This window comes from Balaenoptera borealis, assembly GCF_965194805.1.
Source record: "Balaenoptera borealis genome assembly, chromosome: 12".
Taxonomy (NCBI): domain Eukaryota; kingdom Metazoa; phylum Chordata; class Mammalia; order Artiodactyla; family Balaenopteridae; genus Balaenoptera; species Balaenoptera borealis.
The window spans coordinates 15,908,569-15,929,205 of record NC_138869.1 but is presented as its reverse complement, the minus strand read 5'-3'; the positions used below and the strand labels follow the sequence as shown (position 1 = coordinate 15,929,205).

At 39.6% G+C, this 20,637-nt stretch overlaps 1 protein-coding gene across 12 annotated transcripts in view; it reads right to left on the bottom strand.

Annotated features, from left to right (window-relative positions):
* The window catches only part of SUMF1 (sulfatase modifying factor 1), a 138,086-nt gene that overhangs the window by 111,293 nt on the left and 6,156 nt on the right, over positions 1 to 20,637 (bottom strand). For 11 of the 12 annotated variants that reach the window (XM_082345388.1, XM_082345391.1, XM_082345395.1 and 8 more), the window contains exons 2-3: positions 17,463 to 17,636; positions 14,212 to 14,286 (exon numbers count right to left, since the gene is read on the bottom strand). In XM_082345388.1, the coding sequence (XP_082201514.1) occupies positions 14,212 to 14,286; positions 17,463 to 17,636 (249 nt within the window). The remainder of the gene's footprint in view (positions 1 to 14,211; positions 14,287 to 17,462; positions 17,637 to 20,637) is intronic. The other variant, XM_082345387.1, reaches the window with a different exon arrangement.

The following is a 20,637-nucleotide window of genomic DNA, read 5'->3' as shown; positions in this document are numbered from 1 at the left end:
TAAAGAAAAAAGAATGAAAAGTAATGAAGACAGCCTAAGAGACCTCTGGGACAACATTAAACGCAACAACATTCGCATTATAGGGGTCCCAGAAAGAGAAGAGAGAGAGAAAGGACCAGAGAAAATATTTGAAGAGATTATACTCGAAAACTTCCCTAACATGGGAAAGGAAATAGCCACCCAAGTCCAGAAAGCACAGCGAATCCCATACAGGAAAAACCCAAGGAGAAACACGCCGAGACACATAGTAATCAAACTGGCAAAAATTAAAGACAAAGAAAAATTATTGAAAGCAGCAAGGGCAAAACGACAAATAACATACAAGGGAATTCCCGTAAGGTTAACAGCTGACTTCTCAGCAGAAACTCTACAAGCCAGAAGGGAATGGCATGATATACTTAAAGTGATGAAAGGGAAGAACCTACAACCAAGATTACTCGACCCGGCAAGGATCTCATTCAGATTCGATGGAGAAATCAAAAGCTTTACAAACAAGCAAAAGCTAAGAGAATTCAGCACCACCAAACCAGCTCTACAACAAATGCTAAAGGAACTTCTCTAAGTGGGAAACACAAGAGAAGAAAAGGACCTACAAAAACAAACCCAAAACAATTAAGAAAATGGTCATAGGAACATACATATCGATAATTACCTTAAACATGAATGGCTTAAATGCTTCAACCAAAAGACAAAGGCTTGCTGAATGGATACAAAAACAAGACCATATATATGCTGTCTACAAGAGACCCACTTCAGACCTAGGGACACATTCAGACTGAAAGTGAGGGGATGGAAAAAGATATTCCATGCAAATGGAAATCAAAAGAAAGCTGGAGTAGCAATACTCATATCAGATAAAATAGACTTGAAAATAAAGAATGTTACAAGAGACAAGGAAGGACACTACATAATGATCAAGGGATCAACCCAAGAAGAAGACATAACAATCATAAATATATATGCACCCAACATAGGAGCACCTCAATATATAAGGCAACTGCTAACAGCTGTAAAAGAGGAAATAGACAGTAACAAAATAATAGTGGGGAACTTTAGGGGGATTAACCAAGATGGCAGAGTAGAAGGACGTGCTCTCACTCCCTCTTGCGAGAGCACCAGAATCACAACTGGCTGCTGGACAATAATCGACAGGAAGACACTGGACTTCACCAAGGAGGATACCCCACGTCCAAGGACAGAGGAGAAGCCACAGTGAGACGGTAGGAGGGGCGCAATCAGAGTAAAATCAAATCCCATAACTGCTGGGTGGGTGACTCACACACTGGCAAGCACTTATATCACAGAAGTCCACCCACTGGAGTGAACGCTCTGAGCCCCACGTCAGGCTTCCCAACCTGGGGGTCCGGCAACGGGAGGAGGAATTCATAGAGAATCAGACTTTGAGGCCTAGTGGGAATTGATTGCAGGACTTCGACAGGACTGGGAGAAACAGAGACCCCACTGTTGGAGGGCGCACACAAAATAGTGTGTGCATCGGGACCCAGGGGAAGGAGCAGTGACCCTGGGGGAGACTGAACCAGACATACCTGCTGGTGTTGGGGGGTCTCCTGCAGAGGTGGGGGCTGGCTCTGTTTCACCGTGGGGAAAAGGACACTGGCAGCGGAGGTTCTGGGAAGTATTCGTTGGCGTGAGCCCTCCCAGAGTCTGCCATTAGCCCCACCAAAGAGCCCAGGTACGCTCCAGTGTTGGGTTGCCTCGGCCAAAACAACCAACAGTGAGGGAACCCAGCCCCACCCATCAACAGTCAAGTGGATTAAAGTTTTACGGAGCTCTGACCACCACAGTAACAGTCAGCTCTACCCACCTCCAGAGCCTCCCATCAAGCCTCTTAGATAGCCTCAACCACCAGAGGGCAGACAGCAGAAGCAAGAAAAACTACAATCCTGCAGCATGTGGAACAAAAACCACATTTACAGAAAGACAGACAAGATGAAAAGGCAGAGGGCTATGTACCAGATGAAGGAACAAGATAAAACCCCAGAAAAACAACTAAATGAAGTGGAGATAGGCAACCTTCCAGAAAAAGAATTCAGAATGATGATAGTGAAGATGATCCAGGACCTCAGAATAAGAATGGAGGCAAAGATTGAGAAGATGCAAGAAATGATTAACAAAGACCTAGAAGAATTAAAAAACAAAGAAACAGAGATGACCAATACAATAACTGAAATGAAAACTACACTAGAAGGAATCAATAGCAGAATAACTGAGGCAGAAGAACAGATAAGTGACCTGGAAGACAGAATGGTGGAATTCACTGCTGCAGAACAGAATAAAGAAAAAAGAATGAAAAGTAATGAAGACAGCCTAAGAGACCTCTGGGACAACATTAAACACAACAACATTCGCATTATAGGGGTCCCAGAAGGAGAAGAGACAGAGAAAGGACCAGAGAAAATATTTGAAGAGATTATAGTCGAAAACTTCCCTAACATGGGAAAGGAAATAGCCACCCAAGTCCAGGAAGCGCAGAGAGTCCCATACAGGATAAACCCAAGGAGAAGCACACTGAGACACATAGTAATCAAAGTGGCAAAAATTAAAGACAAAGAAAAATTATTGAAAGCAGCAAGGGAAAAATGACAAATAACATACAAGGGAACTCCCATAAGGTTAACAGCTGATTTCTCAGCAGAAACTCTACAAGCCAGAAGGGGGTGGCATGATATACTTAAAGTGATGAAAGGGAAGAACCTATGACCAAGATTACTCTACCTGGCAAGGATCTCATTCAGATTTGATGGAGAAATCAAAAGCTTTACAAAAAAGCAAAAGCTAAGAGAATTCAGCACCACCAATCCAGCTCTACAACAAATGCTAAAGGAACTTCTCTAAGTGGGAAACACAAGAGAAGAAAAGGACCTACAAAAACAAACCCAAAACAATTAAGAAAATGGTAATAGGAACATACATGTCGATAATTACCTTAAACGTGAATGGATTAAATGCTCCAACCAAAAGACACAGGCTTGCTGAACGGATACAAAAACAAGACCATATATATGCTGTCTACAAGAGACCCACTTTAGACCTAGGGACACATACAGACTGAAAGTGAGGGGATGGAAAAAGATATTCCATGCAAATGGAAATCAAAAGAAAGCTGGAGTAGCTATACTCATATCAGATAAAATAGACTTTAAAATAAAGAATGTTACAAGAGACAAGGAAGGATACTACATAATGATCAAGGGATCAATCCAAGAAGAAGATATAACAATTATAAATATATATGCACCCAACATAGGAGCACCTCAATACATAAGGCAACTGCTAACAGCTATAAAAGAGGAAATTGACAGTAACACAATAATAGTGGGGGACTTAACACCTCACTTACACCAATGGACAGATCATCCAAAATGAAAATAAATAAAGAAACAGAAGCTTTAAATGACACAATAGACCAGATAGATTTAATTGATATTTATAGGACATTCCATCCAAAAAGAGCAGATTACACTTTCTTCTCAAGTGCGCACAGAACATTCTCCAGGATAGGTCACATCTTGGGTCACAAATCAAGCCTCAGTAAATTTAAGAAAATTGAAATCATATCAAGTATCTTTTCTGACCACAACGCTATGAGATTAGAAATGAATTATAGGGGAAAAAAACGTAAAAAACACAAACACATGGAGGCTAAACAATACGTTACGAAATAACCAAGAGATCACTGAAGAAATCAAAGAGGAAATCAAAAAATACCTGGAGACAAATGACAATGAAAACACGACAATCCAAAACCTATGGGATGCAGCAAAAGCAGTTCTAAGAGGAAAGTTTATAGCTATACAAGCCTACCTCAAAAAGCAAGAAACATCTCAAATAAACCATCTAACCTTACACCTAAAGAAACTAGAGAAAGAAGGACAAACAAAACCCAAAGTTAGCACAAGGAAAGAAATCATAAAGATCAGAGGAGAAATAAATGACACAGAAACAAAGAAAACAATAGCAAACATCAATAAAACTAAAAGCCGGTTCTTTGAGAAGATAAACAAAATTGATAAACCATTAGCCAGACTTATCAAGAAAAGGAGGGAGAGGACTCAAATCAATAAAATTAGAAATGAAAAAGGAGAAGTTACAACAGACACCGCAGAAATACAAAGCACCCTAAGAGACTACTACAAGCAACTCTATGCCAATAAAATAGACAATAAAATGGACAAATTCTTAGAAAGGTATAACCTTCCAAGACTGAACCAGGAAGAAATAGAAAATATGAACAGACCAATCACAAGTAATGAAATTGAAACTGGGATTAAAAGTCTTCCAACAAACAAAAGCCCAGGACCAGATAGCTTCACAGGTGAATTCTATCACACATTTAGAGAAGAGCTAACACCCATCCTTCTCAAACTCTTCCAAAAAATTGCAGAGGAAGGAACACTCCCAAACTCATTCTATGAGGCCACCATCACCCTGATACCAAAACCAGACAAAGATACTACAAGAAAAGAAAATTACAGACCAATATCACTGATGAATATAGATGCAAAAATCCTCAACAAAATACTACCAAACAGAATCCAACAACACATTAAAAGGATCATACACCATGATCAAGTGGGATTTATCCCAGGGATGCAAGGATTCTTCAATATATGCAAATCAATCCATGTGATACACCATATTAGCAAACCGAAGAATAAAAACCATATGATCATCTCAATAGATGCAGAAAAAGCTTTTGACAAAATTCAACACCCATTTATGATAAAAACTCTCCAGAAAGTGGGCATAGAGGGAACCTACCTCAACATAATAAAGGCCGTATACAACAAACCCACAGCAAACATCATTCTCAATGGTGAAAAACTGAAAGCATTTCGTCTAAGATCAGGAACAAGACAAGGATGTCCACTCTCACCACTATTATTCAACATAGTTTTGGAAGTCCTAGCCTCGGCAATCAGAGAAGAAAAAGAAATAAAAGGAATACAAATTGGAAAAGAAGAAGTAAGACTGTCACTGTTTGCAGATGACATGATACTATACATAGAGAATCCTAAAGATGTCACCGGAAAACTACTAGAGCTAATCAATGAATTTGGTAAAGTTGCAGGATACAAAATTAATGCACAGAAATCTCTTGCATTCCTATACACTAATGATGAAAAATCTGAAAGAGAAATTAAGAAAACACTCCCATTTACCACTGCAACAAAAAGAATAAAATACCTAGGAATAAACCTACCTAGGGAGACAAAAGACCTGTATGCAGAAAACTATAAGACACTGATGAAAGAAATTAAAGACGATACCAACAGATGCAGAGATATACCATGTTCTTGGATTGGAAGAATCAATATTGTGAAAATGAAAATGACTATACTACCCAATCTACAGATTCAATGCAATCCCTATCAAATTACCAATGGCATTTTTTACGGAACTAGAACAAATCATCTTAAAATTTGTATGGAGACACAAAAGACCCTGAATAGCCAAAGCAGTCCTGAGGGAAAAAAGCGGAGCTGGAGGAATCAGACTCCCTGACTTCAGACTATACTACAAAGCTACAGTAATCAAGTCAATATGGTACTTGCACAAAAACAGAAATATAGATTAATGGAACAAGATAGAAAGCCCAGAGATAAACGCACACACCTATGGTCAACTAATCTATGACAAAGGAGGCAAAGATATACAATGGAGAAAAGACAGTCTCTTCAGTAAGTGGTGCTGGGAAAACTGGACAGCTACATGTAAAAGAATGAAATTAGAACACTCCCTAACACCATACACAAAAATAAACTCAAAATGGATTCGAGACCTAAATGTAAGACTGGACACTATAAAACTCTTAGAGGAAAACAGAGGAAGAACACTCGTTGACATAAATCACATCAAGATCTTTTTTGATCCACCTCCTAGAGTAATGGAAATAAAAACAAAAATAAACAAATGGGACCTAATGAAACTTCAAAGCTTTTGCACAGCAAAGGAAACCATAAACAAGACGAAAAGACAACCCTCAGAATGGCAGAAAATATTTGCAAACGAATCAACAGATAAAATCAAACGGATAATCTGCAAAATATGTAAACAGCTCATGCAGCTCAATATTGAAAAAACAAACAGGCCAGTCCAAAAATGGGCAGAAGACCTAAGCAGACATTTCTCCAAGGAAGACATACAGATGGCCAAGAAGCACATGAAAAGCTGCTCGACATCACGAATTATTAGAGAAATGCAAATCAAAACTACAATGAGGTATCACCTCACACCAGTTAGAATGGGCATCAACAGAAAATCTACAAACAACAAATGCTGGAGTTGGTGTGGAGAAAAGGGAACCCTCTTCCACCGTTGGTGGGAATGTAAACTGATACAGCCACTATGGAGGACAGTATGGAGGTTCCTTAAGAAACTAAAAATAGAATTACCATATGATCCAGCAATCCCACTACTGGGCATATACCCTGAGAAAACCACAATTCAAAAAGACACATGCACCCCAATGTTCATTGCAGCACTATTTACAATAGCCAGGTCATGGAAGCCACCTAAATGCCCATCGACAGACGAATGGATAAAGAAGATGTGGTACATATATACAATGGAATATTACTCAGCCATAAAAAGGAACAAAATTGGGTCATTTGTTGAGACGTGGATGGATCTAGAGACTGTCATACAGAGTGAAGTAAGTCAGAAAGAGAAAAACAAATATCGTATGTTAACACATATATGTGGAACCTAGAAAAATGGTACAGATGAACCAGTTTTCAGGCCAGAAATTGAGACAAAGATGTAGAGAACAAACGTATGGACACCAAGGGGGGGAAGCTGCGGGGGGGTGAGAGTGGTGGTGTGATGAATTCGGCGATTGGGATTGACATGTATACACTGATGTGTATAAAATTGATGACTAATAAGAACCTGCTGTATAAAAAAATAAATAAAAAGATAATTCTTTTCTCCCATAAAAAAAAAAAAAAAGAATTACCCAGGGAATTCCCAGGTGGTCCAGTGGTTAGGACTCTGCACTTCCACTTCAGGGGGCACAGGTTCAATCCCTGGTCGGGGAGCTAAAATCCCACATGCCGCATGGCGTGGTGTAAAAAGTAAAAAATAAATTAAAAAAAAAAAAAAGAATAATCCAGATTTGTTTTAAAAACACCACTCCTCAGACCCAGGAAGCCCAATAAAACTCAAGCAGTAAAAATGAAAGAAGTCAACACCTAGACCATAGTGAAACTGTAGAATAACAAAGACAGGAGACAGTTTTAAAAGCAGGCAGAGCCCAGTCACTTACAGGGGAAGTGCAATAGATGTTCCTGACAGCTGACTTCTGAATGGCAACAACAAAAGCCAGAAGACAGTGAAATAAGCCCTATGGTGTACTGACAGGAAATAACTGCCAACCTAAAATTTTTACTTGGTGAAAATATCTTTCAGTAATGAAGCAAAATAAAGATATTTTAAGACAATTACTAACAAAAACATTTACCAAAGGATGTCCTTTAGGCAGAAGAGACATCGTTTTTTTTTACTCGAAAAAAGAAGAAAAAGAAGCAGCAGGCTTGGTAATTCTGAATCCTCACTGAAATCGGCTTTCAGTTGAAAATAACATCTCAGAATAGCCTCCTTTATGGAGGACACTTATTCAGGAATTTGCTTCCTTAAACTGTTAACAACTTTGAAAGTACCAAATTACAAACCACTAGATGATCATTGTTTCTCAGGCTCCCGTCAAGAGGAACTGTTTTCTCCCACCCCACAGCCATTCCTCTGTCAAAGATTTAAGAGATATATTAATGACACAAGTAAAAAAATGAAACATACTTTTTAGAAATTAAATATTTTAAATACCATCCTTTTCAACAATAAGTTTTCTAGGGTAAAATACCCCAAAACAAACAAAAACAACAACACAACAACCTTAATCCTTTCTAGGATTTGATATCTATAGCTTTTAAGACACTGTTTCAAATTCAGCATCCAAATAATAATCACGAATAAGAAAATTCCAGCATGCACATGTACTCTATTTTTAACCATTAAATTCACAGTTTATCTTTACAAGCAAACCCTGAGAGCCAGATCAGTGTTTTGCCTCAAAACTGTATACCTTAAAAAACAAACAAACCAAAGAGGATAGCAGCATCAGAATCGTTTTTGAATCTCTCCAAATCTACGTATAAAACAAGACAGAGCAACTAGATAACCACTGGGTAACAACACCAAAAACCCAAGAACAACATGCAGAGCCTATCTATGTGACAGGGTACCTTCATCAAAGCCAGAATACAAGTAGGTGAGGAAAAATTGCCAATAGCCATACAACCTGCATGGTGCCTATGGCTGCGCAGGAGAAAGCAGAAGAAACGGCAAGTCATCAGAGATGTGACGAGGAAAATCCCACAGTAGCCAATGGGTATCACCGGAAAGCAGAGAATTACAGTGTGAGAAAGCATTGAAAACGGGAAGGAATTCTGCCCACTTTGCTGGTGAGTGTATGTAAGGGGCCCGCAGTGAGAGAGTATAAAGGCCTTAGAACAGTCTTGCCCTATGAATTCTTTACACTGACCTGCCAGGGTTCCCTTCCAGAACACAGACCCTCACCAAGGAGAAACCTCAGAGAATGAAATCAAACTCCAGAAAACAAGGGACAAGAGAGAAAAGGAGAAGGATTGGAGGGGAAGAGATGCCGGCAATCTGAGGAAGCAGGAGGCCTTTTTTTTTTTTTTTTTGGCCGCAGGGCATGTGGGATCTTAGTTCCCCAACCAGAGATCGAACTTGTGCCCCCTGCAGTGGAAGCACGGAGTCTTAACCACTGGACCGCCAGGGACGTCCCAGGAGGCCATATTTTTGAAGCCTACATGAGTACAACTGAAGAAAGGGTTCTGTGAAGTTACAGAAGCTACCCTGGGCCATGTCTCCTTTTAAAGGTTAAGTCATGCTCAAAATAAGCCTGCAACAGGCCATTTCAAAATGAGGTCAGTGGAATTAAGAAAATGATTCATGAGAGAATAAAATAAATCAGAATCAGCAAACTCAGATGAGGTAGAGGAGTCAAGAAACAACTAAAACAAAAGAAAAAGTCAGTTCAGAAATGAACACAAGAATACTTAAGAAACAAAGAAGATGAAAAGGAAGAATTTAATTAAAAAAAGAGATAGAAATGATTCAAAAGAAAGTGATAAACACTGAAAATGAATCTTACAAACAGATATATTAAGAATTCCTAAAGAAGAAAAAAAAGTAAAGGCACAGAAAAAAAATAGCAAAAACTTTAAGAAAAATTTCCTGAAATTAGAAAAAAAATTTTTGAAGCTACATATTGAAAGAACACACCCCATACCTGAGAATACTGACCCATAAAGAAACACCAAGATATATTCTGATAAAATCACTAGATACTGAAGAAAAAGAAAAAAAAAATCCTTGGGTACCTAGGCAGAAACAACAAGCAGCTTTCAAGGGAAAGAAAATTTGACTATCATCAGACTTTCAACAGTAATGCCTAGTCCAAGAGAAAACAAAATAACATATATAAGATACTCAAGAAAAACAAAAGTGAACCAGATTTCATATACAGCAAAATTGACTTTAAAGTCTAATGGGCAATGACAAACTGTCAACAATATGCAAAAACTAGGCAATACTGTCCCCAAGACCATTTCCTTAAGAATCTAGTAGAGAAAAAGCTTCATTAATCCAAATGACTAGAGAGACATTGAACACAGAAAGCATTAAACATATAGTTACTTGTGGAAGTGAGTACTCTATATAATAGACACATGCTCTAAAAAAAAAAATAGACACATGCTCTGATAAAACAGAAATAGTACAACAATTTTAAAACTGGGAGAGAAACAGGAAAAGCAAATGTAAAAGCTATTTTTTTTTTTTGACCTGGTCTCAGTAATTCCATTGATGATGGTAGCATTAGTCTTGTTATTTTGAGACTACCATGTATAAGAGCTGGGATAAAATAAATGAGTAATTATGGGTTATTCTGATTCTATCATCCCCTGTGTCCTTGAGAACCAGGATTCTTGATGTGGAAGGAAGGAGATACATGTAATACAAAAACAGGCTAAGTTATAAACCTTAACCTAGAAACATCGCTATGAACTCATAGAGCATTTTATCATAGCTCTGCCCACTGAAGAGGCCTAGAAACAATGACCAACCTTAGGCAATGCGCACACCTAGAACCTAGACAGGGTCCTGCAATACTATTTTCTACTAAAAGGTGCTAGTGTTTCTTAAATAAATGGGTGATTCCAGGCCAGGGGGTCATTATAGAAAGCAAGGAAGCACTGAAAGACGACTAGGGTTACTTCAAAAGGACTCAGGACAGTTTCCTAAGGCTCGGGGTGGGAATGAGGAGGGACTGACTGCAAATGGGCACATGGTTCCTTTTGGGCTGGTGGATATGTTCTGCACGGGGATGGTGGTGAAGGCTGCACGACTCTATAAATACACCAGAAAAAGTTGAATAAATTGTGCACTTAAATGGTGAATTCTGTGGGATAATAAATACCTCGATAAAGCTGTTTTAAAAAGAGAAGAAAAAAAGAACTCACAAGAACTTAAAGAGGCACTCAATACCCCAAAATAGGAAAATTTGACATTCAAAAGGTATCATGATCCCAAGTGAATAAAACCCATAAAATATTTTTAAATCCATAGGTTCATGAAGATAATTTATTAATCTGGTGATTATACAAATCTACATTTGTGATAAAATTGCATACATCTAAATACACACATACAAATGAATACGTATAAAACTGCTAAAACCAGACAAAGGTAAGTGGGTTGTGTCAATTGTCAATTTCCTGGTTGTAAAGCTGTACTATAATTATACAAGATGTTATCACTGAAGGAAACCGGGGGAAAGGTGCACAGGATCTCTGTATTATTTCTTACAACTGCATGTAATTTATAATATTCTTTAAATGTTTAATTTTTTAAAAAAGAAACCTAATTGGTCACTAAAAAAAAAAAGAAAATAGCAGATGAGGGAACCATCTCTTTACAAAAGTATCTCAATTAATAAATGAAAAAAAACCTATTAGATTATGAGACTCTTCCCACTCCCAGTGAATTAATGGATCTAGGCACTGAGCACTAACAGCAGGTGACATCACAAAAAGAGGGAGAAGCAGACATTAGGTGCCTCGTAGTGAAAGAACACGTCACTATCTGAGGTCTTGCCATAGGGTCCAAACATGAGTCTGATCAGGCCTGGCGATCCAGCTACCAACTTGCAGGACAGAGATGACAGGTGAGCTGTACTGTGACAGCGCAGGCAGCAAAATTCAGACTGTGGGAAAGCCTACCGCTAAAACAACCTGGATTCTTCCACAGATGAATTGTTAGGGAAAAAAAGGGGGGCAAGGGCCAGGGGCTGGGGAGGAGCAGAGTAATGGAAGGGAAATCCATAGATTAAAAGAGTCTTAAAAGACACACATTTCCTTTAAATAGACAAGAATAAACATTGGTAGTCTTGGGATGCACACCCGGCAATATTACTATAAAGAAATGCAGGGAAGCATCTACTTCAAAAATCAAGACAGTGGTTACTTCAGGGACAGAGGGGGTGGTGATGAGGATGTGGCTCGTGGATGGGGTCGCTGGGCAGGGAGCAAAATCCTAATTCTTGACTTAAGGGAAGGTTACGATCATGTTTGTTTTAAAATAACACAGTAAAGCTACACATTTGCTTTGCGTGATGTTCTGTATTTGACTTTTCTTTTACAATAAAAAGGCTTTTTCTAATAAGGAAAAGTTATATCACTAGTGTTACCTGTCATAACAGAACACTTATGACATTTAAAATAATTACATTTATTTTAAATAATTATATGAAACATTTAAAATAATTACACGATAGTAAACATCTAAAACAACTATGTGAAAGTAAGCAATCTTATAAAATAACCACATTTAAAATGTACCTACAGATGAACCTATTTGCAAAGCAGAAATAGAGACACGGATTTAGGGAACAAACATATGGACACCAAGGGGGGAAAGGGAGGGTGGGATGAATTGGGAGATTGGGATTGACATATATACACTACTATGTATAAAACAGGTAACTAATGATAACCTACTGTATAGCACAGGGAGCTCTACTCAATGCTGTGTGGAGATCTAAACAGGAAGGAAATCCAAAAAAGAGGGGATATATGTATACATATAGCTGATTCACTTTGCTGTACAGCAGAAACTAACACAACATTGTAAGGCAACCATACTCCAATAAAAATTTTTAAAGTAAATAAATAAATAAAATGTACACAAACATAAACCATATTATTAAATTCCAGCCAGCCACTGAAGCCTGAGGAAGGTTCTGAGGCCTATTTTCTGTGTTAAAAAGGAGATTAACAAGTGCCGCTGAGTGTTAGTGACAGGTCAGCGCTCAAATGAGACTTTCTTCTCAACTTAATCAGGTCTTGAAGAAGCCCTGAGACAATGTGATTCAGGATTATCTTACGTTTGGCCATGTACCACCTTAAGTCATCTGCTTCACTTAAAGTCACCTCGTGGACCATCTCCTATCCTACACTTCTGGAAACACTGGGTTAAAAACAGGTCTGGTGCATTAGGGTATGCCAAGACCTAAAAACAAAAACTTAGTTCTCTCAGATCACCAACAGATTCATTTCACTTGTTCCAACCCTTTCTAAACATGCTTAAAAGGTTTGCTTTTCCATTATGAGCATTTAAGCGAGAGACCAACACTACAACCCAGTAAGAGCGGCTTATCCTCATCCTAGTTACCAGCACACACACTTCACTATGGACTTAAGAGGGCACCGTCAGAGCCTAGTAATAATCTGCCTCTGCCTTTATGCCTAATGTGCTCAGAGGTTCTCAAGTGACAGGAGGCCTTGTCTCGGAAAGCACAAATTACAAAAATAAGTGCAAAGGCCCTCCCCCAGCTGAACTCCCCATCATAAAACAAGGCACCACATCCTGAGCTACTGGCTCATCAACACTAAGCCAATCTGACCTCAAAGCCCTTTAAAAAAAAGGGGGGGGGGGGTATCAGATTATATAATAGACTTATAATATAAACTTGTAGCAAGCAAAGAAAGCTCTGAAATTCAGATGGAATTCAGTCATGTTTTTAAAACATTTTTCTAAAATACATACATAAAAGTGGCCTGATTCTCCTATAAATGACTGGAGAGCACATCTGCTTTTACCTCATCTTTTTCCCCCCCAAGTTTTGCCAAGAGTTTGAAGAGAAAGCAAACCCGAGCCAGGAATGTTTAATTTTTCTGGCACTGCTGCTCACAAGAGAGAATAGTGACCCCAACACATAAAGATGAGATTCAGGCAGGAGTTGAAAGGGAACTTGTAAAACAAAGGAAGATTAGTGCTGAATTCCTGTCTTCGATGTCTGTATCTTAATCAGTCTCCCTTGGGTCAGCTGACCCCGTTTCCTTTCCTCTCTTACCACCTCCTGCTTCTTCTGTGTCCTCAGCCATCCTTGTTTTGTGAACCCTCAGCTTCCCAGCTTACCCACACTCCTTTCCTTGTAATTTTGCTTTCTCATGAGACATGTGAGTAAACAAATTCTCAAATATAAACAAACCTACTAAAATGTCTGGAACAGAAATCCCAAGTTCCACTCACCACACAGGGGCTTATGGAGACCTAGTCCATTCTCCATGATTTCCCTGGACCCCTTTACGAGAGAAGGTACACCCTGGATGGTAAGGACCAGGTCCTGGGTTCAATTTCCTGTGTACATCCACAGCAAAGGGCCCCTTTCATAACTACTACTCTGATCAAGTGAATTCAGGAATGTTTAAATAGGAAGCTCTCTCTCCATACCAGAACCTGATGAGACCAAGACTTTAAGAATAGAAGTAAAAAACATGCACACTGAACCCTCCATTCTAGAAATAGCTATGAGCAAAAGAAACCCAGAAGTGTCTAAAGCCCAGCTGAGCTCCACTTATACTCAGGTGCACAAGACAGAAGTTCAAGTCAGACCCAACACTTCAGGTACTGTCCCAGGTTCGTGCCATTTTCCTCAAGATAAGGTGCCCTGTTTCCATAGGCCTGTTCTACGGGCAAATCTATAGCAGGAAAATGGTGAGGCATTTTGGGGGGGCGGGGGGGGGCTGGTAGTTTGGATTTTTCACCCAAGCCCTTTCCAGTGAGCAACAGAGAAATACGAGAGCCTGTTGAAACATTACTTACTGCCTGTTGGATATCAGACTTCACTTGCTCACTCAACATGCCTTCAAAGACAAAGGAGTCACCAAACTTCTCAGCCTAAAGGAAAGGAAGGAAATAAAAATCCAGAAAAGGTTGTAGTAACATATTTCACATGTGCCATTTTCTCTGTACGCTACTAAAGTGGTTCTTCTTGTCCAAATGAACTTAAATTTGTCTTATAACCTCCCAAAGGATTCAGAAATGACCTAAAAGCATCTGGCTTCCTGTTAAAACAGGTTACTGTCACTTACAGAGACCATTTTTATTTAAGGCTCATTTAGCTGATAAGAATGCAGACTGTAAGAGATTAGCTATTGAGACTGTGATTGTTGCTGTTGATGGAAACACATCTCCCCAAGTATTACAAATGACTTTGGAAAATAACAGGATTCTTTACATGTCAGATTATGTAATCAACATTTGTCCTTTGTTCTGCTCCTGGAACCTAGCTAAAAGAAGTAAATGGCACTGTTTGTTGATATTCTGACACACTCCACTAAGGTGTCCACTGTGCTTATACATCTCAAGTGGCCAATTCAAGCACCAGATGGAATTTTATTTTAATCATTTTTATTTACCATTACTGTCTCAAGTCCATATCTACCCGGTTTTCTTCGTTGCATATGACCCCAGTTCTGGAAACACCCAATGTAGTCTCTTGGTCTCCATGATTCTACTCTTCTAGTTTTCTTCCTCCACTTCAGACTCCTCCTTCTCATCTCCTGAAATACACGGGCTCTTCTTCTTGCCCCTAAGACACTGTTGCTCCCCAGTGCTCTGCCCTGGCTCTCTGCTCTTCTTACTCCACACCAGTGGCCCTCAGGCTTTGTGCAGTTGAGATCACCTGGCCAGCTTGTTATAGCTACACAGCACTGCTCCCCAAGCCCAGAGGCTCTGATTCTGTAGGTCTGGGGTGAGGCCAAGGAACCTGCCCATGTGAACATATAAGCTGGTGATTCTAATATATGTGGTCTAAGAGATCACACTATGAGATACACGGACTTGCTGCTGGACAAACTCTTGAAATCCCATGATTTTAACCACCGCCGGCATTTCAAATGATGCGCATATCTCCACCTCCAGTCCTCTCCTCTCCTCACCACATGATATCAACTGCCTACTAGATCCCTGTATTTCCAGCCTTCTGAGCACCTCAAACTCCTTTTCCTGATTAGAGCTCATCATCTGTTCTCCACCCCAGCTCTTATTTCTCTATTCCCCTGTGGCATCCCCATGCCTGAGAACCCAGACCATTCCTTCACTCAACAACATGTACCAAACACCTATCAGATGCCTGGCTTTGGGCTAAATGACAGAGCTACAAGGTCAATATCACAGAGGCATGGTCTCTGTCCTTAGAGCACTCACATATGGGGACACAAACAGAAGTCAAGTCAAACAAAGAAAGGAAGAATATAATTACAACTTTACTTGACCTTGTTAAGGCAGAGAGTGTAGAGAGAAGCCTCCTTTTGATAGGGTGGGCAGAGGAAGCCTCCCTGAGAGGGATATTTAAGCTGAGATGACTCAAGAATGAGAAGGAGACAGCCATGCAAAAAGGGGACAGGCAACGGGGTCAGGAAATTCCAAGCAGGGGGAAAGTATGGGCTGCACCCCCAAGATGGGAAAGAGTGTCAAGTCTGCAAAGAATAGAAACAAGAACAGCAGGGCTAGAACATGGTGAGCAAGGGAAATGTGATAGAAAATGAAGTTGGAGAAATGGAAGAAAAGAAACGTGAATGCCATAATCATATGAAATATTTTATCCAAAGCAGGGGTTTTAACCCTTTTTGTGCCCTGGATTCCTTTGGCAGTACGGTGAAGCTTAAGGACCTCCTTCTCAGAATGAAATGTTTAAGTGTATAAAATAAAATCAATACAATTACAAAGAAAACTAGTTATATCAAAATATTAGTAAAAAAATTTGTGCTATAGTAACATATACATATATGTGTGTATATATATATCTACACATTAAATATAAATATGTATAAATAATACATTAAATAAGATCTAGTGGCAGGTCTCATAATTATCATTTCTAAAGTGAGGATGAATACAAACAACAACAATAATGGGATACAAAATGTCTGTGATTTCTATTGGTGATAAAGTCATAGGCACTGCTGCCACTACTGTGGTATGTTGTCTATTCCTAACTGAAGGAAATGCTGAACTTCAGTTAGAGGGTAATAGAAATCCAGATGGAATATTTCCCCATCCATGCTCCTAGATGCCCTAAACTCTGCTTATTCTATCTAGCCTTGATGGGAACCCTAGTCTAAGGGAAGCTTCTTGCCTTAGAAGCCCACTTCTAACTTCATCAGACTACTAAGGAACTTGACCTGAGAGTATCCTCGTGAAACAAAAAGAACAGCAACTTCTTACTACAAATAGGTACAAAAAGACAACCACTTTGTATATTTTAAGAAATTCCAAAGAAATGCAAAACCAAATTCGGATGTTGTTTTGCTTTCAGCATTCACTCTGAAATTTTTTTTTAAAGAAAGGAAGATGTTCTGGCCTGGAAAAAAACAAAAACAAGGACAGGGACTCCACAAACTGAAGGCAAGGGTAGGGTAGAGTCCTTTGGTAAGAAAAAAATGGGAAACCTACATAACAAGGATATTTTAGACACTCACAGAAACTTTCATAAACTAGAAAGCCTCTCTCTTCCTATTCCCGTTTAGGACAAACATCCACTTCCAGAACCTTGCTCTGTGATTCAGTGACCACAGGATAAAGCCTGGAACTGCCAAAGGAAAGCTTATGAGTCGTCCGGCACTGGAATAAAACCACAAAAATGAAAAGCTGCACTTCTGCATCTATTACTTATGAATTATGCAATGCTTCTGGAACATCCAAACTATAATTTTTTGAGAGGGAAAAGTGGCCTTACTTTACACGCTATCATCTCAAAAAGCCTGAGAGGACAGTGATGCTCTCTGGCAGATGAAAGCACTGACACACTAGAGCATAATGGTTAAGAAGACAGGTCCTGGGGTCACACTGGCCAGGCTTGAATCCCAGCTCCGCCGCTAACCAGCTGTGGGACTCAGGGCCAATCACTTTGCTAATCCCCAGTTTGCCACCTGAAAAATAACCTGCCTCACTGGGTTGCTATGAGAACAAAAATTACATGAAATATACATAAAGTGCCTATCACAGCACTGGGCACATAGGAAAAAGCGGTCAACTGATAAAGTTCTTCCTCCCCATCCCAAGCCCATTACCTCGGTCAAATAGCCAGTTGAGTTCACAAACTTCTCAAATTCAGCATTACTGACTTCATAGGCATCCATGTAAAAGGCATCAAGAGCAACTCTCCTCGCAGGTGCTTCCCCATCCTGCTTTATCTGAGGATCGTCTGTGCCCATTGTAAATACTCCGGCAGGGATGGGGACCATCTGCAGCAAAAGGGGAAACACGGGAAGTCAGGCCGTCACCGCCGGAGTGAACCTGGGTCAAGTGTAGAGTGCCAGCACACAGTAAGCACCCAACAGCGAGCCAACCTCCGCCACAAAAGCCACTGTGAAATGAGTAAAATCATGGCATATGCCAATGAATGATTAGTCACAAAAAGAAGTGAAAATTCTTTAGGGTAGTAATTTCTTTAGGAAAAACGCTACATAATACACATCTGCACACGCCATGGAAACAGGTCTGGAGCAACAGTCACCAAGCTGCTAATGGCTGCAGTGCAAAGGCAGGGAGAATATTCCACTTCTTTATATATTTGTGCATTTTTGTCCTTTATTATGTCCGTATTTCTTTTGAATTATTTTTAAAAGCAAATATAAAAATGCCAAATACAATATATATTTTTTTTTTTTTGGCCACGCGGCATGTGGGATCTTAGTTCCCCGACCAGGGAAACCCGCGCCCCCTGCAGTGGAAGCGCAGTCTTAACCACTGGACCACCAGGGAAGTCCCCATATATAATATATTTTAAAACCCACTGAGTGAATCTAGGTTCCCAATGATAATGGAAAAGACTTAAATCATTGAAATGGAAAATCTAAAAGGTTTACTAAAGGACCATGTCTTGTCCTTATTTAATACCTTATTAAAACTCTAATTGTTCCTATCTACTGTTTCACATAACCTCTAAACACCAAGAGGGCAGCAACTGAGGCTGCTCTGTTCACGTTTTCCTAGCACTGAACATAAGATCTGAGGATCACACCGAAAATTTTCAGTTAAGAAACACAGGTCCATCCTCAGCATCACTGGGGAAATCCCAACATTACAGCGGTCATCCAGTTTTACTGGGTATCCTAAATATATATCCCTCTGTCCTCTCCCCTTTCTTTTCCTCGATTAATGTTGTAGCCTCACAATTGTCTCCTTGCCTCCAGTCTCATCCCTTCCTCTCTAAGCCATCAACCTCTCCTCAACCTTCCTTCCTCCATCAACCTTCCTTTCAATCATTCATACAACAAGTATTTAAGCCCCTGCTGAACTTTCCAAAACATCTGTCCTCTGTATCCCACACAATTTATTGAAGCTCTTCTTGGAACAGAAAAAGACTGGAAACAACCTAAATATTTTTCAATATTGGAATGATTAACTAAATTGTGGGCCACCCAGAAAATGGAAAATTAGGCAGCCATAAGAAAAGGAAAAGAAGGAAAACAACAGGAAACAAAAGACACTTTAATATACTGATATGGAGAGTTCTCACCACGATAAAGAGGAAAGTGAACAAAGCAAGGTGCACCCTAGAAAGCATGGTGTGTTATCATTTGCGTGAAAAGGAGTTGGGCGGGAGAACATAGATTCACATATTTTTTTGGATTTGCTTACATTTGCAGAACACGGCTCTGGGAAGATATTCAAGAAACTCATGCAGTGGTTGTCGAGGGGAAGGTTATTACGTAAGTGGAAAATTTTTCACTATACACCCTTCTATAGAATTTTTTAAAAATTTTAAAACCATGTAACGTACTCTATTCAAAAAAACAAACAATGAAGTGTCAATCTGATTATACCACTTTCCTACTTAAATTCTTCAGGGATCCCCATCACCTTTGAGGGTAAAATATCTCAGCATCAGAGCCTAATCTCTCCCCATCTCTCTCACCCTGTACTCCACCTGCACTTCATCTCTTGTGATGTGAATAACATCAGTGCTCAAGGATCACCTCCTACAGAAGAAGGCCTTTCCTGCCTGCATTTCCCTCTGCTGGCTGCGCATATCCCCCTCATTTGGGATCCTCTGATAAACACCCTCTAAACAACTGGCACGCACTGTACATACTTTAATGGCTTGTTTTTACCTGCGCTAGATCCCAGCCTCCTTGGGGACCAGAAATAAAGTTTTCACTTCTATATCCCCAGCTCCTAGTATGGTGCATAATTCATGGAAGGAAGGAAAGAAGGAAGGAAGGAAGTAGGGGGGATGGATGGATGAAGAAACTTCATTGACTGAAAGAGAGACATCACGGATACAATGAAAAATGTATCATTTGAATTATTCCTAATTATAAAAATTCTCTGTCTTTTATAACACCATCCCAGACATGGATAGCTTGTCTGCATCACAGTGAAACTTGTTTAAGAGACTCTGCTCAAAGACTGAACTAGGTTCACACATTATTCTCATTATTCTCCAAGCATCTGGGACACAAGATTCCTCAGTCGAGATGAGAAGTCAGAATTTTAAGCAGCTCTGCAAAGAAGCAGAAAAATAGAAGCCTGCAGACGAAAACTTAACATGATTATTAAAATGATCTAATAAAAGGTTTCATGTTTCCTAAAGGACTTAAAGAAAAAAAAAAAGCTTTCCAGCAGCAGACAAGTAGGTCCTTTTCTGAGAACGGTTGTTCATCCCAAGGTGCAAACACAAGGCCTACAGGAAACTGTGCCCATTGTACCCAATGAAGTTTTACAATTATCTCAGTTTTTCATCCCACTCTCCCTCAAGGTGAGCAGCAACAATGCTAATACAATCACAACTTCCACTGTGGACTCCTGGCCTAATTTTTTTTCTTTCATTAACCATCAGAGATAGCCAGCAATGAATAAGCCAAGTTTCCATTCTGGAGCCTACAGATAAAAATAGCCTGCATGGCTCTGACTGGATCATAATTCCCAATTTACACTAATGAAGTGAAGTCTCTGTCCTACAAATGTAAAATGTCGTTCTAGTGAAATCCAGAGCATCAGGTCTCACACTCCTAAACCAAATACAAAGAACCATTTTGATCAAGTCTTCATGAAGGTCCAGATTCAAACAATCCCTTCCTCCTTGGAGGTAAGTTAAAACCCCTTCTGCCACATCAGTTTCTGCCACTGCCAAGCAAGCCAAAAGGACAGGTGAAGTCAAAGCAACTCTCTTATCACTAGGACCATATTTGGGCTACACACTCTGGCCAGGTGCAGTGGACATCTATGATTTTTGCCCAC